Source organism: Pogonomyrmex barbatus, unplaced genomic scaffold, assembly GCF_055798465.1.
Source record: "Pogonomyrmex barbatus isolate J1 unplaced genomic scaffold, ASM5579846v1 scaffold2, whole genome shotgun sequence".
NCBI lineage: Eukaryota > Metazoa > Arthropoda > Insecta > Hymenoptera > Formicidae > Pogonomyrmex > Pogonomyrmex barbatus.
In genome coordinates, this window is record NW_028297116.1 from 15,061,829 (window position 1) to 15,083,395 (window position 21,567).

The following is a 21,567-nucleotide window of genomic DNA, read 5'->3' on the forward strand; positions in this document are numbered from 1 at the left end:
AAAATCAGGTAATTGTCAAAATAGTGCAAATTTCCTTCCAGCATCAATTATCACATATCAATAAGCATATATCCTTATGCATGTATAACTTACACACGATCATGCGGACACTTAATAAACTTTTCGTAGAATGAAGAATTGTCATTATGCGGCCTACAAACTTTGACCTGCGCATTTTGAGTTCGGTCGGAGAAAGAAAATATAAGGATAAACTGTGTGCTTAACGGAGCGAAGCATCTTTATTGTTAGTGTCGTGTACATACAAATCTATAAGGGCATCAGTCTTCGTGCTCGGAGAGAAGAAAAGAGAGCGCAATCTCCGAGGCCAGTGAAACTTTTTCACGAGGTAGCGCGTCAAGGCCGGTGAAACTTTAAATGAGATATGATAATCGGATAAACGGATGCCGGTGTTTCCGGATGCACGTCGCATTACGACCGTTACGATTATGCGATATAGAATCATCGATAATACTGGCTCTTGCAATGAAAAATGATGATGCTACATGTAGCAAATGCTTAAAACAATTATTCGGAAATATTTACGATAAATTTATAAGATTTATAAAATAAATATATTATAAATTCCCGAAAATAAGCTACCGAAAAAAGTCGCTGTTATATTACCATCATATAAAGAATATAAAAAATATGTATTATTAAAGACCAGGCGTTTGACATATTGATTGAATCAAGAATTTTTCTTTAATTTGACGCAACAAAAAGCCTATATATATATATATCAGAACTTTTTTAAACGCTAATTCAATCCAATAACCCGTACAAAATTTATTAATATATAATACAAATATTTTTAATATTATAACATATTAATATTTTTATTTATTTTAAAGAAAAATACACACGATAAGAGTTGCATATATGCCGAATTAAATGTCATTAAAACTATTAAAATATTATATCGAATACTGATAGCATTCACAAATGGAAATGCTTACAGTTGCATATTATCATTGTTGTATAAATTTTAAATTCAAAATACTAATATTAAATTCCGATAAAATAAATAAACGGGCCTAAATTTGACTGTCTTTCGTATTTGTAATGTTTTGACTTGTGCGAAAAAATCACTTCAGTATTACATAAATTTTTATTTACTTTGCTGCTTTCGTCTAAACTATCTGATATCACATGTTTGACATTCCACACGCAAATGATTTCCTTGCGAAATAAGTTAAGTATTAAAACAATGTCCCTTATACATAAATTGTGTAATCCCTTGATTTCGACACGGACAATTGTAATGTCACTTGCAGGCGAAACTTTTATCCGAAAATTTATCGCAATTGGCTTAGCCGCACAAAGCGTAACGGCACGGTTCTCATCGCCATAAAAGAACGGAAAGTGCGCGGTATATCCGCTTTTACTTCAACAATCAGCACCATTGTCGCGACATAACGAGATTTAACTTAACGATTAACTAATGCTATGCGGCCCCCTTCGTCGTTTGGCACGAGCGGATAGCCTTCCGGTATGCCGCGAGAAATTAGTACGTGAAAAGTATCCGGACGCGCGATTAAGCTAGGGAGGAAACTACTATTAGTGTCAGCACAGAGTCGACGATAGAAAGCTATTAAGATTTCCGGATTTGCGGCTCACACTGAATTAACCCTGCAATGTACAACAATGCACGCTTACATAATCGCATCGGTGTTTCGCCAAGATTTTTAAGATGTGATTCGGCGATTCGATTGAAGATGTGAATCGATATAAATCACAAACGTGCCTCATAATATAACATTGTTCTTTCTAACAAACAACGCTGTGATATTTTACACTTGATAAAGTGTATCCCTAGAAAAAAGAAGTAGTACAATGCAGGGATAACATTCGATCCGCTCACGCCAAAGTGGCCGTTCTATTTTGATTCGATAAGTGGGATTCTTCTTTGTCACGCAGATTTATTATATATTCGCCAAAAATGAAAAAAAATTATGGAAAAGTATATAAAAATAACAAAAAATGCAAAAACTTCCGATTATGATCCGTAAAATTAAATTTAATTGAACAAGATTTTTCAAAAAAGATTTTAATATTAAGAGAGAGAGAGAGAGAGAGAGAGAGAGAGAGAGAGAGAGAGAGAGACTGTGTACGTTTTAATTAGATCTCTCGAAGATAAATATCTTCCACAGTATTTTTACAAAAACGGATTACTAAAAAAAGCTTACGCACAAAGATAATAATCGAAAATCTTCACACATTTTTTCAGAGATCAATGACGTAATTGATTGGCGAACATTATCCGACGCATTCCTACGATTTTCTTTTTTTCAAGGAAGTCCCACTGTGCTTCCCTGAAAGGTAAGTTATAGTTCAGCATGGCATCTAACGTTGTCTTTTCGCGATATCCGATCATCTATTCGCGAGAATAATAGAACAAAGGCAGGACGACGAATCAGGAAGCCGTCGCCTTGGTTCTCGATGACGAAAAGTCATTGTCTTAATCTCGCGTAATTCTTATCTTTTCTCCGTTGGAACCTTCTTATCTGCTATATTTCAATCGTCCCCCTGATTCAATCGGCTTTCGTTCCTCGCAACATTATATCATCTCGAATAATAACTGGGAACCGTCAGCGATGATGACACAACGGAGTCGGAATATATCAGAAAAATATCAATCGTGGCACTTCGAGAAACGTTATATCTATATATATATATATATTACATAAGCAACATCGGATGATCGAGAATCCCTGCCGGTGAACCTCTCTATTCTTTCCCCATAAAAACCATAGACCATATCTATCTTCACATTTACGAGACCGTTTCTATTCACCGTTGTTCTTCCCCTTTCCGATATCCGTTGGTTCTAACCCGGCCGGAAAATCGGCGATCAACGGAAATTGTTTAAGGGAACATCGATAACAGGCGGCAGTTCGATCCGACGAGCGGTCTCGCTGTCGAGATCATCGAGTCGAACCAAGGCCGTCCAGCGTGGTTGAATCCAGCGTCGACGCGGTATCGGATGATGAGCTCTTTGCGATGCAAAACGTGATGCTACAACGCGGCAAAGCGATGAACAATAACGGAATTGTTACGAGTCGCTCGTGGGAGAGCCCCTTGAAAGCCGCGTCCTGGATAAATCAGGCGGAAGCGGATCATACGGCGTCCCATTGAAGCCAACGTATCGATTATTCTTCTTGTGGAGGAATCCACCGGTGAACGGGTCCGTCTTGTAATAAATCACCCGTCTGATGCCGAACGGATCGATGTAGCCGAATGAACCGACATTGTTGCCTTCGGGCTCACGTTCCTCCTCATGATACTGCCTCCTCAAATAATATTGAAAGCCATTCGCCGTATTATGAGTACCGTCATACGGCGGGAAATCGGCCGGATCGCTTCGAGAAATTGGCAATTGATAGCTCGGCCTGATGGAGGAACTCCCGACAGCAGGATCATAGGGAGCCTCGAGAATCTGAGTCGGTGGTCGACCTATAGATCCACGATAGTATGTAGACTGTGGTCGATGATAGGCATCCAAATTCTGCAATCCAGATGGATAACCTGATCGACTCGAATAATAATTATTTCTCGAAATCGGTCGGGGTTTGATTGTTGTCGGAGTGTAGTAACCGGAAGTGATATCATTGCCGGATAGTGACACAACAGCATTGGGATCCGGTCGTCTGTAACGAATAATTGAATATCTTTACGAATTTTTGTAGTATTTTTGAAAAACTGGTTTGAGACAAATGAACTCTACTTTTTTTCTCTATTGTACAAATTGTATTATTATAAAATGAGTTTTTCATTTCTCAATCGGTTTTTACCTGAAAGGATTTGGTGGTCTTTTGGGTCTAGCCAAGACTCCAGTTTGTGGTGGAATCTTTTTCGTTTCTGCCACTGCATCCTGAATAGGTCGATCTTTGCCTACATAAACCATTTTTGACCTAAAAGAATTTTAATAATGAATTCGCGTTAGGACCTAATTATTGTGCTGGTTTCTAATTTTTGTTAAATTTCGCACGCAGAAATATTCCGAAAACTAGTTTTATTTATTAAATTTATTCAAATTACTTTAATATTCGAAATCCCTCATGGTCCGCAATATAATCCTTTAGTCGTAAATATCCGAGAGGATCTAACCAGCCTTCGGTGCCAATCACCGTGCCATCGGCGAGTCTCTTTTCTTTCCTGTATTGACCGTTCGACGTTTGAAATCGAAAGAATCTTTCTGGACCCTCATCGGTTTGAATGTGATATTGCGTATTGGGATTTAGGTTCCAGCCACTTCTCTGGGCCTCGATCTCGTCCGCTGTTAGACACAACGCCGAAACCTGCAATGTAAACCTACATAAATTGTCTTTTCCGTGTCAGCCACTTGTTATTATCTTGTATGCAAAATAGTCCCCGATAAATTATTTAAATTTGAATCCGTTTGATGTAAAATCTTAAAATATTAAATTGATTAACGTTACAATTTTATTATAAAATTTTAAATAAAAATAGATAAACGATTGAACAAAAATTATTAATAATAAGGAATTCACTTCTCGACACCTCTCTGCATTTATAAATTTCTATTTCCAAATATAATACATACAAAAATCATCACAAAAATATAACATTTAACATAAAGATGAATAAATTGACTTTCTAGAATTTCGTTCGGAAAGGCTGCGTGAAAGATAGTCGAATAGTTTTCATATTGTTATTATAAAATCAATTATTAGCATTAATAATAATAATAATAATTAGCCTAATATAATATTCTTCTTTTTTGAAGAGTACAAAAGTCATAACATAATGGTTAATTGTCTGCACGATTTCAATGATGATTAATAATTAATTTTTAGAAAGAAACTTATGATCTACGAGCATATATGCAAATCTCCGGTTCTCGGTCAACAGAGCTAGAACATACTATGCGAGGGACCTGACCAACTATGTGGGGGGGGGGGGGGGGAGGGGGGCGGCGGGAGTTCCTTTGCGAACGATTAGTCAGCAGTCGTTCCTCGGACTACGGGGCCCGTCTCTTTTCTTCTTTACTATCTATATGGCTTGTAGGCGCGGCGACGCATACCCCGCTTCGCCGGTCAGTCGTAATCACTCCATTTACGGCGTTCGACCCGAAGACGATAAACGTTCCGCTTCAAGCACAATTTCAAACCAAGCTCGAGACGATGCATTCCGTTTCACCAGGTCGTTTCGCAATCTTCGCCGGTATTTTGAATTTTCGCTATTTTGCTCGTATTATAAGCGCCCATCACTATCGCGATGAAAAGATGCTTTTGCAATCGTTTTTAATGCAATGCGGTCATTTAATGCCTATTGCAAAATATATTGCAGTTTGAAATTGGAATTTGAAGTTCCAGTTGCACGAATTCAGGTTGTGGTTTTTGTGGGAAAAACGATGCTACGCTGTTGCACGCGTGCATTGCTTTGCAGAAGAGACTGCATCTTATCTTACCAATTTCTTTATTTTCATCGAGCTTACAGCTATTTTTAAGAGCAATATAAATACAGTTGAAAAATGTCTTGCAATTTAACTTTTTTAGAAAAGATATGTATAACGATAAATTACGACTTTTAATCATGAGAAAAAAATAGGTCAATTACAACAAATGTGTCAATTAATATAAATATCAAATGATCTTCTGTATTAACTTACTTGCAGCAACAATTTATAATAACAATAATGGTGTCACATATCATTATATTTTCTCATTTCTTGTAGTCTTATTTATGTGTAATTGAGTTCACGCGTACAGCAGGATTTCCCCTTTTAAAAAGATCACGTTCCACTCTTTCTCGTCATCGTCATAAACAACTCGAGATCTGTAAGTCCATGATTCATGATTATTCGCGTCTTAAAAATAAATAGAAAGTTTGTCAAAAAAAAAAAAAAAAGAAGACGAAAACATAACAGATCATCATTTACGAAGCTACATCCTCGACCTAGATCAACTCGTTGTATAATCAGAGTACAATGTTATAATATATCACAAAAATTCTGATAAAACATGGAGTATTGTAAGTGTTTTCCATTGTGATATTTTTTATAGCGAGAGTCACACACATTGCGCGCAAACATGGTGGTCACGTAAGAGATACTTATTCCTTCTATCGCAGATTTTGCGTGGGATTGTCCAAGACCACGAGGTTTACCTCTCGTCGGTCCATATTAAGAGATACTGAACTGAGGCGAACGTAGAGGCCGATCGATGTATTGGTATTATGCAAAATATTTCGGAAAATAATGCTGTCTACAGAGCAATTGAAAGAGTAATAGAAATATTTGCAAAATAAAAAAATGTAAAAAAATGAAGAAGAGAATCTTCATTGAATTTATGGATAAGGGTCTTACTCTATAAAAATCTTTAAACTTAATACATCCAAATTGTTAAACTTCTTAGCAAGTGAAATATTAGAACTGAAACGAAGGCAAATATGTAGAGAAAATATTAAATAGAAGATAAGTGCATTATGTATGTGTGTGGATTGAAGAAAGTATGTTTTCTCTCGCTTCCTCGAACGAGATATATTCAGCTTCACAAATTACTTGGCGAATGAAATTTTATTTTATGAGGTGTAGGGTCAAGGTATGCCACAGCTAACCTTGGACCTTCTCATGTACCGCATGTGTGTGCTTAATATCCGTCATGTTGCTGCATCTCTTTGCAAGAATTCACACATGCGATTGCTTCGGTATCCTTGAAACTGGTTCACGGTGTTATCGCTGTGAGGCATTTTGATTTGAAAAATGATCGCATTGTAGAAGTCAGACTCAATGTTATGTTGATATCCTTGAAATAAATCGACGCGGTTTTATTTCTGTTTATGAAAACCGTTTTAGAACAATTAAAATATCTAAGCATTTTTTATCTATTTGAAGTTATCTAATGCTCTATTTATTTTTAGGCATGAAACTCTTTGAAAGATATTCCATCGGTCTTGATTTGATCAATTTATCAAGATATTTGTACTTGCAGAATGATTTTGTCATGCATTTTATTCTCTTGTGGAATTCGAGATTAGATCGAGATTAAAGGAATAAATCGAAATTTATATCATATGATTAATCTATAATTAATCTTATAATTTGGAGAACGCAGAAAAAAATAAAATATCATAAAATGTGTAGCGTCTGAGTACTCAATGACATAATCTATATAGGTTTCGTGTAATATAGAATGAAGCTTTTTTCCAGTTGTAGTTCGACTTTGTTCTTGAAAAGAGACGCTCGATACGCGCTTTCTCTCTTCCTGTCTCTATCAAAATTACAGTGTTCGCAAGTAAATATTAATTCTTTCCCGAGTGGAAATTTTTCTTCTTCAATGACGGCAAAACAGAAGATAGCCACGTCAAGAAAGGACATTGATGAGTTGTTTAATTCTACAAATGGCGTAGAATTTTGTAAGAAAGTAGCACAAAATATACATGCGTTATTCATGTATATACACTTTAATAACGAGTTATCGTTCATAATAATTTTAGATAAAGGTTAAATCCATTTCCATGAGTAATTAATTAAAGTTAACTGAAGTTTAAGTAATTCTCTCTCTCTCTCTCTCTCTCTCTCTCTCTCTCTCTCTCGCCGGTTCTTTTTTTTCTTTCTAAATGTATGGAGACTCAGCATGAGAAAGTAATTTAATATCCCAAGACGATAGCAACGGCCTTCTCGCTCGAAGCTTACCGCAGCGAAAGAGTTATTTTGCGAATAATTGCGAACCCAAGCTGGGACCATAAACAATCGAGACAGGGAATAAATTGCATTGTGTATCAAGGACTCAGCACGAATTTCATTCACGTCGTATAATAGCGTACAATTTTCAGGAGCTTCGGAGGTCTTGACGCGTTTTTATCCGTACTGTACATCAATTTTCCAACCTCTCGAAGGAAAGCTGTCGTTTCGGCCGGTGATTCTCTGTACGAGGTCGTCCAAAGCCCACGCGATTAACCCGCTAAATTATCATTGCACCGTCTATTGTCCGTCAGCCGACTCCCCCGTCGGTCACGGTGATTTCACCTTTGCACAGAAGCCGCTGCGGCTCCTTTCGCTCGCTTCCGCCGTTCTCTATCCTCTCGCGCGATCTCCTCTCTCATTAAAAGCACCCACGCTCCCCGAGTTTCCCACGTGCCCAATCACGTGATATAATCAGGGATTATAATGAAATTGCGCTCCCCGGCAAATTGGCGACATTGGAGCCGACAATGAATTCGGTACTTACAAGAAAAGGAAATTGTTACGCTAATTGCACAGATAATTAAGTAGTAGGGAAAAAAAATTAACGAGATTCTTGGCTGATTACTCTCGGATTTGTCTAGTACAATTAAGTTGGCACTGACACGGTTTTATCGTTTTATCTAATCGCTTTATCTATTAGCTAATTAATCATGTATATTTTTAAAATTTCTACACACAATACTATTTTCTATGAATATATAATATAAATATGTGCGTGTATTTATGACAAATGTAGGCTGAACGGAGCGGTGAGCTTCAACAAAGTGCTACAATTCTGTACTTTTGATTCTTTTAATGTTACTTTTTTACTCAATATTTTTCAAAATGAAAGCCATTTTCGTTTATTTTAACAACATTTACTTAAATTGATTTTTTTACGTTATTTAATATTAAAATCATATTTATTTCTTTATTAATCTTTATTTTCTAAAACTGATTTCTTATTCATCGTTTATTTAATATTATATTATTTAAAACTGTATTTATTTTTTGATTATTTATGTCTATAGTATCTCTATAGTATTGTGTACAGAAATTCTTTGAGACCTTTGAAACATGCCTCTTTATAGCACGCGAAGGCCTGGCAATCATCGTCGGTGGCATCTTGCGATGATCCGATCGCATCGCATACAATCACGATATTATGGATCGTAATTGCAGATGTCGCATGAAAGAGGTATGTGACAAATGTGCGATCTCGTTTGCGATCTCATTCGGTATTCGAAAAGCGTCGGCGTTTCACAAGCGCGCGTTTGCGGCCTTCGCGCGGACGCAAGCTAATTGATATTCGAAATGCGCGATATTAATTACCTTCGCGTAACTCTTTTGTCGTAATATTTATGGCATGAGGGTCGGTCTTCAAATTCTTTTCAAATGTAAATATCTATATTACTTCCTTATTGAGTTAGTAACTTATCGGTGCATGTACACACACACACACACACACACACACACACACACACACACACACACACACACACACACACACACACACACACACACACACACACACACACACACACACACACACACACACACACACACACACACACACACACGGCCTTATATATTCTAAATCAAGACTTTGATATCCAAAATTTCATGTTACTATTTTACCTTCACGTTATCTCTTCTTAGTATTTATATTTAGCATTTAAAGATCAGTATTTCTAATTCTATTCAAATATGAAAATATTTTGAGACATTTATTCCATTAGTATTTACATGAAATTAAAAATAATATATTTCAAATTATGTCTCTTTTATTGCTTTAATTATCCAAATTATATTAAATTACTTTAAATAATATTAAATAACTGTGTTATCATAAACAATTGGCCTTTCTCAAATGATCATTACAAGATTCTAAAATATGTTATGGGAATATAATAATAGTAATAATTAGTAATAATAAAAATACTAAAAATATTAAAATAAATTTTTCGAAAATTTATTGCGTTAAGAAAATATCAGATAAAATTTTTAAAAATCTTAATTAGTACATAATTAATACGATATCTAAAATGTCTGATTTCTCTTTTTAATGATTAGAGTACCTACTAATAACAAAAATTATAAAATAAATGTTGCTTGTTTTCTCAATTTAAAAAGCAAGTAATCATTCCGTTTTATTCCTAGAAAATTCAATCGCTTTTTTAAGTAGGCTAATATTAACATTCTATGCTTTTAGTGTAATTAGATATTTGTTATCTGATTCTTTTAAAATGCGATTCACGTCTAAAATGAATAACATTTAGATCCGATAGTCACGTTTAAACATCGCTACATAATGAAATCGTGATTCAATGTTGAATTTGTAATCAAATGTTGTCAAATGTTGTCTTTGAATACAAAGTTCATCCTGTGTAGATTAATATGAATCTGGGTTACATTGATGCTAACACATATGTTTTTATATTGCTCGATGATATAGCCAGTAGAAGAGAGAGAGACAGAGAGAGAGAAAGAAAGAGAGAGAGAGGGGGAGAGGGAGAGGAGAGAGAGAGAGAGAGAGAGAGAGAGAGAGAGAGAGAGAGAGAGAGAGAGAGAGAGAGAGAGAGAGAGAGAGAGAGAGAGAGAGAGAGAGAGAGAGAGAGAGAGAGAGAGAGAGAGAGAGAGAGAGAGAGAGAGAGAGAGAGAGAGAGAGAGAGAGAGAGAGAGAGAGAGAGAGAGAGAGAGAGAGAGAGAGAGAGAGAGAGAGAGAGAGAGAGAGAGAGAGAGAGAGAGAGAGAGAGAATGTGCTTTTTTTGTTACACTTCTATTCACGCGATCTTCACGGTACTGCGCGTTCGTGCATCGAACTCTCCCAGAATAGGAATATAGCCGGTGCCTCTTTCACGAATACATCCTCGGTGTCGACTTTCATGAACACCTTCCACAAATCATACTGGTGTCAGTTTCGATTGATGGTTTCGTGTGGTGATGTGAATATATACGCGATAGATTGTATTCGAATGTACGGGATAATCAGCGATTTTACCGGCATACTAATGTAGTTACGCAAATCATCTCGAGCCGTCACCGTTAAATATATGCAAAGTATCGTACACTCCTTTGACAATACGTAAACACATTCGAGTGATAGCAATCTAAAACTGTAATTGTCACACACAGAATATAACAATTCGTAATATAATAATTCTGTTATAAAATTGTATCAAAATTGATCGATCTTCTTGTACTCTTCAAAATCAGTAAGATAATCTATTTTAATCTTGTTAATATCTAAATATTAATGAAATAGGTTTATTAATATTTATATATTTCTTACTTAATAATACATGAATTCCTTCAATCAGCCTTCTTATTACATTAAAAGTTTTCATTTATATAATAATTAGATATCAATTCTTTACACCAACATTTAATTTCATTGCCAATGTTAATATTGCTTTAAAGTTTATCGCTGCAGGCGTGAAAATAGCAAGATTATATAATGTAGCTGTTTCGCCAATTCATTTACCGGTTACTATTGGAAGACTTGAGAGACCGTAATCATTAGCTCGCGACCGGCGTTTTACTTAATCGAGGATCTTGGCGTCAACATAAAGTTCCAATGTCAATGCCGATTAATTAGAAAGATTATTTGCAAATGTATGAAATAAATCAATAACTATTTTTAAAAATATTTCAATGTTAAATCATCTAATTATTGACTTAATTTACTTCAATTATTGATTTTATTTGAATATGCACATGTAGGAATAAAAACAAACAGCGTATATAAAAAAAATATAAAAAAATAATTCGCGATATCAAATTAGTTATCTTTAAATAAATATTGATACATAATGATGTGTGACATACATATGTCATATAAAAATTAATGTTTGTTTTGAATGTAAATTTAGATTAATTTTGTTTTGAAATGAAGCTAACCAATTTCTATTTAATTTATAAACCAATATATAAATCAATTTTTTTATTCAATTTAATTTATAAAAGATAAATTGTGATTTAAGTTAAATATTAGTATATATATTATATGATGATACATGTCTTATACAAAATTGACATACAAATGAAAAATATGAACTATAAACTGGAAGTCATTCTAGGCAAGAGATAAAAAAATTGCTTATCTTTAGAAATTTTTCTTTCGTGAAATGTTCTATTATATTAATATATCTTTGTAAATTAGTCATAAATGTATATGCAAATTGTATATTCATAAATCCTACCGTCAAGAGATTGAGGCAAAGGCTCGTTCGTAAAATCATGGTCACGCTGGTGCTTCGTGAAGTTGCAATACGCGTTCCTCGAGTTTCCTCTTCGTCGTTTTTGCAGCGATCGCCGAGCCGAAACGTTCCCTCACTTCTCAAGCAAGAGCCGCCCATTTACATACATTACAATCTCCAAAGAAGAAATTTCTCCGTCAAATAATCAAAACCTAAAACCTACGTAGAGATATCTTTTTAACTGTGATATTAAAAATGAGATTAAGTTCTCCGTTGAGAAAGAGAAGCGCGCACGAGCGCGACATTTAAAGGTTCACGAATAAAACGGATAAAAGAGAAGAGAAAAAGAGAATCACCCACTTTCGCGAATCGGATGAGACTGCGGAAACAGAAAAGCGGAAGAGGATAGCGTCGACGCAATGATCGACTGCATCGAGGCGGACCGAGAGGACGCGATACTGTGACTGAGAACCGGCGGTGTCCCCCGCATTTCCAGATCCGCCGTACACGATCTATGCTCCTTCCCTTGCGACCATCCCCCTCCGTAAAGAGCCGCGAGACGGTTTTCCCCCGCGACTAAGACCGCGCCTGCCCACTATCGCGAGTACTCCACATTCATGTGACGCGTGTTCCCGGATGGGTCTGAAATTATTAGCTTGCGCTACGTATAATCTTTGCACGCGCCACGCGTGATCCCGCGGCGATCCTCTCGGAGGATGACGTAAGGGGGTAGCGATTCGGTCCATATAAGTGCAGAACATCTTCCGCCAAATATCTCTATGATTTGTCACAAGAAACGCGTTTTTGTACAATTTATTAAAAAATGTAAGCTTTTCAACTTTTAAATTATTTTTAAATTATTAAAATATTTATTTATATATGATTTAATTATAAAACTTTGTTATTGAGATTTATCTAGAAATATAAAGTAAAAATATTCCGGAATAATATTTCTTTTGCTTTAACTGTTATTATTGAGGGAAATGTGTTGGACTTAGCCACAAGTTTTGCATTTTTACTTTATTTCGCATAATTTATAATTATTTATATTCACATGTAACCAGTCATAAGTACGCGATCTTTGAAAGAAATACATCAAGGAAGTCGTGAATCGGCAAAATATTTCACCGTGAGAGTTATAACTATCTTCGAGCAATGTGAAAGATCGAGGTCTCGTGAGATACAATTCAGGATACATGGAAAATCATTACACCTGATACTTGTGATATTATCAATGTATCTTGTAAGATGTATATAAATTTTTCAGAATATCGTGATGAAATTCAATTTGACTGAAATTTACCACATAAAACATAAAAAAACAATTCAGTGACAAGTATTTTCAATTTTAAAATATTATAAAAATATACGTTATAATATTTTCTATTTCCTAAAAATTTAATACATATAAAGGATAATAAATTAAAATAATAATCTATAAAATAAATTTACAAAAAAATTTTTATATATAGATTTTTAGATTTATTTTTGTAGTGTAGTATCTTGATAATAATAATAATAATATCTTTTGTATGCATATAATGGAGTCTAATTACATCAATTACAAGTCAAGGGTATCATCCAGGATGCATCAATCACGAGAGGTGCTTTGCATGCATTTTCCAATTATCGATTAAATATGTATTCATACAGACTTAGAATAAATTTGCATACTTTTTTATTTGGAAAATCAGAAAGAGTTCCGACATATGTGTCGCTTTTATTAACATTACGTTGCATAGTATGCATATTTCCCATAGTATGCATCCTTGATACAATGTTTCCCAGGACAATAGTAGCCGGAAGAAATGTTGCAGTTTTATGTCATCTCGCATATTTGCGTCATCTTTGGGTCAGGTAATCATCGTTCTGTAATCATTGTTCGCATTACCCGTAATCATCTGACGAAACAAACGTCGGCAATCTGACCGTTCCGTTTAGTCACCGGAAGAATTTGTCATTTGCGCTAAAAATTGCCTCGACTCTAATCTTGCGTCGTCAGCTCAAACGCATAGTGGCAAATGGTGACTAATCGTACCTGCCATTCGCATTTTTTCTTCGTAGAAATAATATACATAAGATTGAGAAGAGCAAAATATATTTTTATTTTTTTAAGACCATTATAGAAAATGATTGGAGAAAACAAATTCTTTAATTAAACATATTATTTAAGTTTTATTTCTATAAAAATAACCTTTAATCAATAAGACTTATTTTATATTATTTAATTGATAGTTATTAAATAATTCTAATAATAATAGATATTTTAAAGTTTTAATATGTGTATTTTTCTTACGGAATCTCCGATGGAAGTTTTTTTTCAAAGAGGAAAGGTGCTTCTCTCTTTTCTGCATACATCCGCACATATCTATACATTCAGTTTCATTATAACGACATGGTTTTTTAGTTAAAGAACATCAAACGGATCATTTCGATCAAGAAAGCGTACAGATTGCAAAAACTGCCGTAGAGTGTTTTTTTATCAATGATACGTGAAGGTAAACGTTACCGTGGCGCGCGGGTGCGAGCAAGTTGCGCGATAGAGAGGTAAATGAAGTAAATGAAATTCTGTCTGTGGAGTTAATGTCTCTTTGGGTATCTCTGCGATCCGAATAAGTAATTTCCATCACAGCGTGAAATCTGGTTTTGCCGCAGACGCTTCCTTTCCTCGCGTTAGATTGAACGATATCGCGTTTCCATGCGGATAGAGATGCGGACAACGGAAAATAAACAAGCTCCAACGCTCTACGCATGATGCCTTCAACGCGTTAATTTATAATTTTATAAATATCACGCGAAATCGAAAGTGCAGAGATAGTATGTCTCGCGAGAGAAAGCTCTCTGAAGTATCGGCAAGAAATATCCGAAGATGTAACATTGTCGTCAAAAGAAATAATTATTACGTCAGTAGAGCCTTACGTCGTTTTATCATGAATCGTACGATTCCATTCGTCCATTACATAATGCTGCAAAATAGCAAAGGAAATTATTCATAATACATAGATAGGATAATAGGAACACTTAAGCTAACTTGGCTTTTAATTTGCAGCGGATTAGAAGAATGCCAAGCGAAGAACGTCATCAAACGCGTCTTTCTCTCTTTCGAAAACCTCTTCTCTGTTCTACCATTTCTACTTCCTACTTTAAAAAAAGTGGCATGCTGGCAGGACAGAGCCGACTGAGAACGACGACAAGATCGCTCTCGCGATTGTCCGAGGTGCGTGGGAGTATGCCTTATTCGCGTCCCTTTGGAACAAAGAACTTGAAGAGAATAACTGATCTTTTGACCAGGACCTTTTCTTACGTCAGCATAAAAAAATATTTTACATGAATATTTTTTAACGATGTTTTTTGAATGAATTTTCCAAAACTCAGTTATTAATGAAAAGATCTTAATTAAACTCTTTTAAACTTATATAATTCTTATATGTATTTCCATCAAAGTTAGTATCAGACTGTGCATGATTTATGATCTTTGCATCTTTAATTTTTTGTTACAAAACCGCTCTATTGCTGAGTTATATATGAGTTGTAAATAATAAATAGCCTGATGACAAATCTGCACATTTATATTACTTATATTATTCATCTCATAAATAACAAGCTGCGATCCCAAAGCACAAATAGTATGAATCACGCATAGTCTAGCATTAGCTTAAAAAGACAAAACCGTCTTGAAAATAAAAAAGATCTTAACATTTTCAATAATGATTTTCTCTAATTGAATCTATCTAATTCCAATCTAGAATTTTAAAAGAAGATATGACATTCTTCGTTGAGAGAGATATCAAGATATTAACTAAGATATTTTGAAAAAAAAAAAAACGTCGAGAAACATGACTTCGAGCAAATTTACGAGATTGACACCGATTTCAAAATAAAAAAAAAAAAAAAAAAGAAAAAAGAAAAAACTCAAACATTGTCCCTTCATTCGGAGTCTCTGAGAGGATCTCTGCGCTCCTGTTATCAGGAACTAGCTATCGCGGTAATCGAGATCATCTGCCACGCTTGCGGAACACACAGCGGAACACAAACCCCCCCGCATTGTGCCTTCCATCTGACGCTCGAGCGAGCCTCACCGCGTATTTTCTCCTTCGCTTGCCGCGCTTACGACGCGGCGCTTTCACTTTTACGAGCGGAGAGCAGAGGCGGCGGTGCGAGTGCGGATAGGCGCCGTTGTGTGCGCGTATGTGTGCGTGTATGTGTGCGCGACAGCCGACAGCTTTGATAGCGAAATTTCGGAAGCTTGCTTTGGCGATTTGAGAAAGTATCACACAGAACGCATAGATTAATTTCGCAATTCGTATCCCTCCTTATGATGATGACAGATCCGTATGGAAAAAATTGGAAAAAGGTACGTATAAAAAAAAATTCATTTTTCAATGCTGCTCACAGAATAATAATGAATAATTATATAATAATTAACATAAATCTCTTGTATTATGTCTCAATAGACGTATTATAATAATACGTTTTCTGTAAGATAACTGTAATAACTAATTTCGATGAATCTCTGCTCTGTTCCATTTTATGTTTTTATTTGGAAAAATATGTCACGTATCATGTTAAGTAATATCTATAGAGAAATATCGATTTTCTTAAATTAATTAATTTTCTCGATTTCAAACGCACAAAGCAATTATATTAATGTAATAATCAACTGGTGAATAAGGATTGCATGTTTAATAATTAAAATGATCGCGTATCGCTCACGCGATATGTACGGGGTGCAAAGTGTGTGCGATGGAGCAAGGTACAAGTGAACAGTTTTGTACGCGATGCAATGATTCGCACAAAGGAGTGTCGCGAGATTAAGTTCTCACGGTTGGCAAATGCAGACACCTTACATCCTCGGGAAATTGATAAAATCGTACATTCGTAATTCTGATGCGTATGAATGATACTCTGATGTCTGACATTGCGCGTATTCGCAAGCCGATGTCCCCATGACACTAAACTATCTACTATTTCCACATTCTCTCTTTTGTTTCGTTTATTTTATCAGGTCAGATATTACATAAATGAAAAACCTACGAACACTATGTCTACATTGATGTTTATATTTGACCTTAATAATTAAATATTAAAAATTGTATGTATAATTGTCATAAAAGCTATATTGTTTTCTCGTTATTACAATAATAATTATTGTGGTTGTAAATACGAAATAGAACGTAGTTTAAAGATTGAAAGTGTTAAATATATAATAAAATAGATATATATATATATAGAAAAATATGTATTGTATATATTGAAATAAAATATTTTTATTGAATATCTTTCATTTTTAATATAAATATTATTTTATAAAAATTATTACATTATATGGTATTAATCAATTTCTAAATAACAAAATAATTTTATAAACATTATTGAAAACTAACAGCAATGTGCAAAAGTAAAATGAAAGATATGTTATCATTCATTCGTGAAAATAATATTAGTCAAATTTAAAAAAATGCATTAGGATCATATTGCCAGTAACGAATTCGTTATCGAAGAAAGCCAAAACTTACCACAAGCGGCAGAACGGAGGCAAATCTCCGTCGCATTCTAGCCGGGCAATTTCAACGACAGAGGAAGAGAGATGGACTGGAAACGCTGAGTTCCAAATTTTGTGTGAGTATAAGAGATCGGCAGTCTTACCGCTCTTAATCGCGCTCGATTACTGATCGAAACGAAGTCCTACCAAGCCGAAGTCGGATCGTACTTGCGGCCTACACATAAAGCAAGCCAAGGCTCCGTAGTTGGCAGGGCAAGACCAAGACCCACGCAATTTTCTTTTACGGACAGTCTGTTCGATTGTGTTTGTGTGTCGGATATTGACGATTTCCATAAATAAACAATCGAACATTGCTTGGGCGAGAAATATTTATCCTTTAAATATGCACGAAATAACATAAAATGTCAATGAAATCCTTAATTTTATGCGATGTATATTCTTTTAAAAATATGTAATATTATATAAGTTTAGGAGAGAGAAAGAGAGAGAGAGACAGAGAATATTGATGCAAGCAGTGACGCGAATAATCAGGAATTCAATGAAATCAACTTAGACTTTTTTCATATGCGATACGCGACATGACAAATTGTTTTTTTAATACCTTATAATAATGTTCAATAAATTGATAGTATCGTATTATAATTAAAACATTAAACATAATTTAAACATTTTATTATTTGACAATATCATATAATTAAAACATTTCATTATTCAATGGATGCAGTAACTGCATCCATTGAATCTCCCTTATTAGTCATTTAAGATTGTTGACTGCAATCTTCTTTATATATTTAAAAAAGTATAAAAAAATCGAATATATTTTGCGTAATGATATTTAGTTACCATATTTTTAATTATCATATTTTTAGTTATCATATTTTAATGAAAAAGAACTTATAGTCTTATAACAAACAATTATTTGAATTTTGATAAATGTCTACTGATGGAATAATAAGTCATTCATAACCTTCTAATCTTTGTTCCAACAATATATATATAATTATGTTTCTCCTTATGTTTAATAATCAATTGTTTAATAAAACAAATTAAAGTGATTTATTACTGAAACATGACTTACAACTGCGACAATTATTCATAATTGTATGTATATATAATTATATATTGTTAACACTTTAATAATAATTATAACATTTTATTTAGAATAATATATTTCTTATATTATAGTCATATTGTACTTGCTCTTATATTATTTTTATTTATTATTTGTATTTTCTCTTAAAATAGTAACAACATAACTTTTGTTGGCTAATTAAATTATAGATATATTTGTATTTTTAGGTATATAGGTATATTTGTATTTTTTGATTGTATTTTTAATAAGTCTGTTCTTTTAGCTCAGCTTTTTGCACTTTTCACTTCTTTTTCTTTTATTCATTCTTCTTTTCTCTCAATGTGAAGAGAAAAGGAGGAAAAATGAACTGTAGAAGAAATTCAGCTAAAAAGAACAAGTCAATGATAATAGCAAAGACATACATTTTACGCGTACGTCTCAGAAAATCAGACTCGTAGAAAATTTTCCCATGACAAATTTTGAATTATAGTACCACATCGTACAAAGAACATTATTTTCGTGACGCCTGAATACAATTCTTTGTCTCATGTTTTTCGGTTTCAGAACGTGGAAACTTGAAATCACATCATTCAATCAACGATTGATTAACAAGAACCTAGGAGCGCATTCTCAACGTATGACAGCAACGATAGCGTGAAATTTTACGAAACGCCGGAAATATTTCTTGCACATATATGACAACAAAATTGCAGAGCGGGAAAATGCAGCATAATGATTGCTTTGGTGATCACTCTTGGTGAACGTGAGGCGGCGAACATTACTAAACATATGTCTTTAAACGCTAATCGATGATTATATTATCGAATATTTTCGAGAATCAAGAATATATTTCATAAAATTTTCACTATGATTCATGTTGTTAGATCGATCAAAAAAAAAAAAAAAAAAAAAAAAGTAAAAGCAAAGACAACATATTTATTTATCATTTTATGTTTCTAAAGTTATTGAGTTTTCTTTATTCTACAAATTTCTCTTATTTACAGGAAAAATTTAAACTCAATCAACAATATCATGCTGTTATTTGCTACATTACAAATTCAAAGAGAATGGCGTATAGGGTATAGAGACATCGTTATCTTCTTCTTCTATCTCACCTGTGAAAATGTTGCTAAATTGCCGCGAATAACTGTGGGAATTCATGGTAATTTTGGTGATAATTTATGCAAGCAGACTCGTGCTGCGACTGTTATGGCTGGATAGCGGAATATTGTTTCCATGGCAAACCGCCTACTTGTTGGATGGAACTAGATCTGGTCTGCCTTCCACGACAAACACTGGCGTCGCATGACGTAATTGCTGGACTTAAGACTTCGCACCGTTACCGCACACAAAGTACACGGAACTATGCCAGATAAAGTAACGTGGGCGCGTGAATCTGTTATCGTCCTCGAAGATGTCTGCATATCCTTGTCGCCGGACGTTCACCCCGAGATCATTGATCCCAGAAACGACGAAATTATTAAGAAATTTATTAAATTATTTAAGTAGACAAATATTACAGATCACAAAATATTTATAAGGTAAAAAGTAACTATGCAGGGTATCTCTACGCATGCTTACTTTTCTATCGCCTCATATGATTATATATATCATTTGGTAATTATATCATAATGTTCTAATAAAGTTTTTCATATAAAATCAAATATTTTTTTATTAGAAGTGATTCTTTTCTTTACATCTTAAGACATTTGTTGCGAAGAGGACACTATACTTCATATATACGATACAAAAAACCGTTAACAAAAAAAGATCCGTTTAAAATATTCTTATTTAATAAGCTATCATTACATCTATTCTACAAAAAGCTATCGTTCGCTCGACTGAACACAAACGCAGCGCAACTTCTTCGCAGACAAAACTGTCATTCATAACGAAGAGTGTCAGTAATATCGCCTAATAGAAAAACGTATTGTCCAATTTAACGTGCGTCATCTTGCTAAGAAAAGAGATTCCGACAATAGATATTCAAAGAAAATATTGATCACCTGCGTGAGAAGATCTTTAGAAATGAACGGAATCGAACTGTTTTCTAAATATAGAAACGAAGCGTTTCTTCACAATGATGATGGACTATTGATATGGAAGGACTTGGATATTTATGAAATATGGATGGTCGTGTATTTTTCTATACAGAAAACTTAATAAAATTTTCAGTTGTTTGTCCTCAAATGTATTTCCTTTATTCCATAAGTGAAGTTTTATGCACTCGAGTGAATTTGTGTACATACAAGAGTCTATAACGGATATAACGATATAAAGGGAAAAGTGGTAGTAAGATGATACAGCTAAGAGAAAACATAGATTCAATTCACAAGTAATGAAACGAATAGATTGATCCTTTGATAACAAATGTTTTCAAAATTAACTTATTATTAGAACTACAGATAATATATCTATCTACCAAAGAATTATAGATAATATCTTACCATATAGGTAAATATACTACCATACCAAATAGATATATTTTATCAAATAACTTTATATAATATGCCATTATATAAATTGCATTTGGCATATTCGTTACTCCAGCGGTGTAAATGCGACCTCGATGGAACCGGTGCTTACATCATCGTTACTTTATGCTCTTCTTTCAAGCATCGCGCGACTCAATGTCGGACTCGTTGCCTTCACTTTGGCCTTGCTCGCTTTTCACGCTTTCCTAGATCCGCATATCGTTGAAGTGAAAAGTAGACCTCGTAATTATACAAATACCCACGTAACTTCTAATAATTAAACTCAAATTAATTAATTTCTCATGGTTAATCTCCAAACGATCTAATCGATAAAACTGCACATCAGTTAATTCATTTGTAGTGACAGCATGTAATTAATGCAACATATAAAATAGCATATATAACAAATTTTACATAGACACGCGTAAACACGATGTATAAAAGTTGGTTTTTAGCATGTTTTGAAATATTGTTATATGACTGTCATTATTTAGTGTTAGACATTTATTGGTATGATCTCAGATCGTCGGAAAGCATGAAAGAGCACAGAAGCACCAGAAGAACATATTGTTGGGCATGGAAATACATTATACAAAAATAAGTGATAATAAAATAAAGTGTAATTGCTGTAG

At 34.2% G+C, this 21,567-nt stretch overlaps 1 protein-coding gene and 1 long non-coding RNA gene across 7 annotated transcripts; one reads left to right on the forward strand and one right to left on the reverse strand.

Annotated features, from left to right (window-relative positions):
• Positions 1 to 220: 220 nt before the first annotated feature.
• LOC105428634 (uncharacterized) lies at positions 221 to 17,541 on the reverse strand. Of its 5 annotated transcripts, none has more exons than XM_011641039.2 (5): positions 17,403 to 17,539; positions 11,890 to 12,105; positions 4,039 to 4,298; positions 3,792 to 3,911; positions 221 to 3,647 (listed from the first exon to the last, which is right to left on the reverse strand). In XM_011641039.2, the coding sequence occupies exons 2-5, from the start codon at positions 12,043 to 12,045 to the stop codon at positions 3,053 to 3,055; spliced, it is 1,131 nt and encodes a 376-aa protein (XP_011639341.2). In that variant the 5' UTR covers positions 12,046 to 12,105; positions 17,403 to 17,539; the 3' UTR covers positions 221 to 3,052. The 5 variants fall into 5 exon arrangements, with proteins under 5 accessions (XP_011639341.2, XP_011639340.2, XP_088932399.1 ...); XM_011641038.3 differs by lacking the exon at positions 17,403 to 17,539 and adding an exon at positions 12,247 to 12,668; XM_089076273.1 differs by lacking the exon at positions 17,403 to 17,539 and adding an exon at positions 12,243 to 12,668.
• LOC148936699 (uncharacterized) lies at positions 13,858 to 20,125 on the forward strand. Of its 2 annotated transcripts, XR_016139095.1 has the most exons (4): positions 13,858 to 16,240; positions 17,354 to 17,505; positions 19,026 to 19,224; positions 19,466 to 20,125. It is a non-coding gene; the product is annotated as an uncharacterized LOC148936699 (long non-coding RNA). The 2 variants fall into 2 exon arrangements; XR_016139094.1 differs by lacking the exon at positions 19,466 to 20,125 and having other exon boundaries at positions 13,861 to 16,240; positions 19,026 to 19,344.
• Positions 20,126 to 21,567: the final 1,442 nt, after the last annotated feature.

Bases quoted from the DNA above. Each gene is read 5' to 3' on its own strand.
- LOC105428634 (XM_011641039.2), bottom strand. From the start codon at position 12,045: ATGGGCGGCTCTTGCTTGAGAAGTGAGGGAACGTTTCGGCTCGGCGAT. The intron at 4,299-11,889 runs GTAGGATTTATG...TTTACATTGCAG, and splicing joins TTTGCCTCAATCTCTTGACG to GTTTCGGCGTTGTGTCTAAC. The intron at 3,912-4,038 runs GTAATTTGAATA...AAATTCTTTTAG, and splicing joins GAGGGATTTCGAATATTAAA to GTCAAAAATGGTTTATGTAG.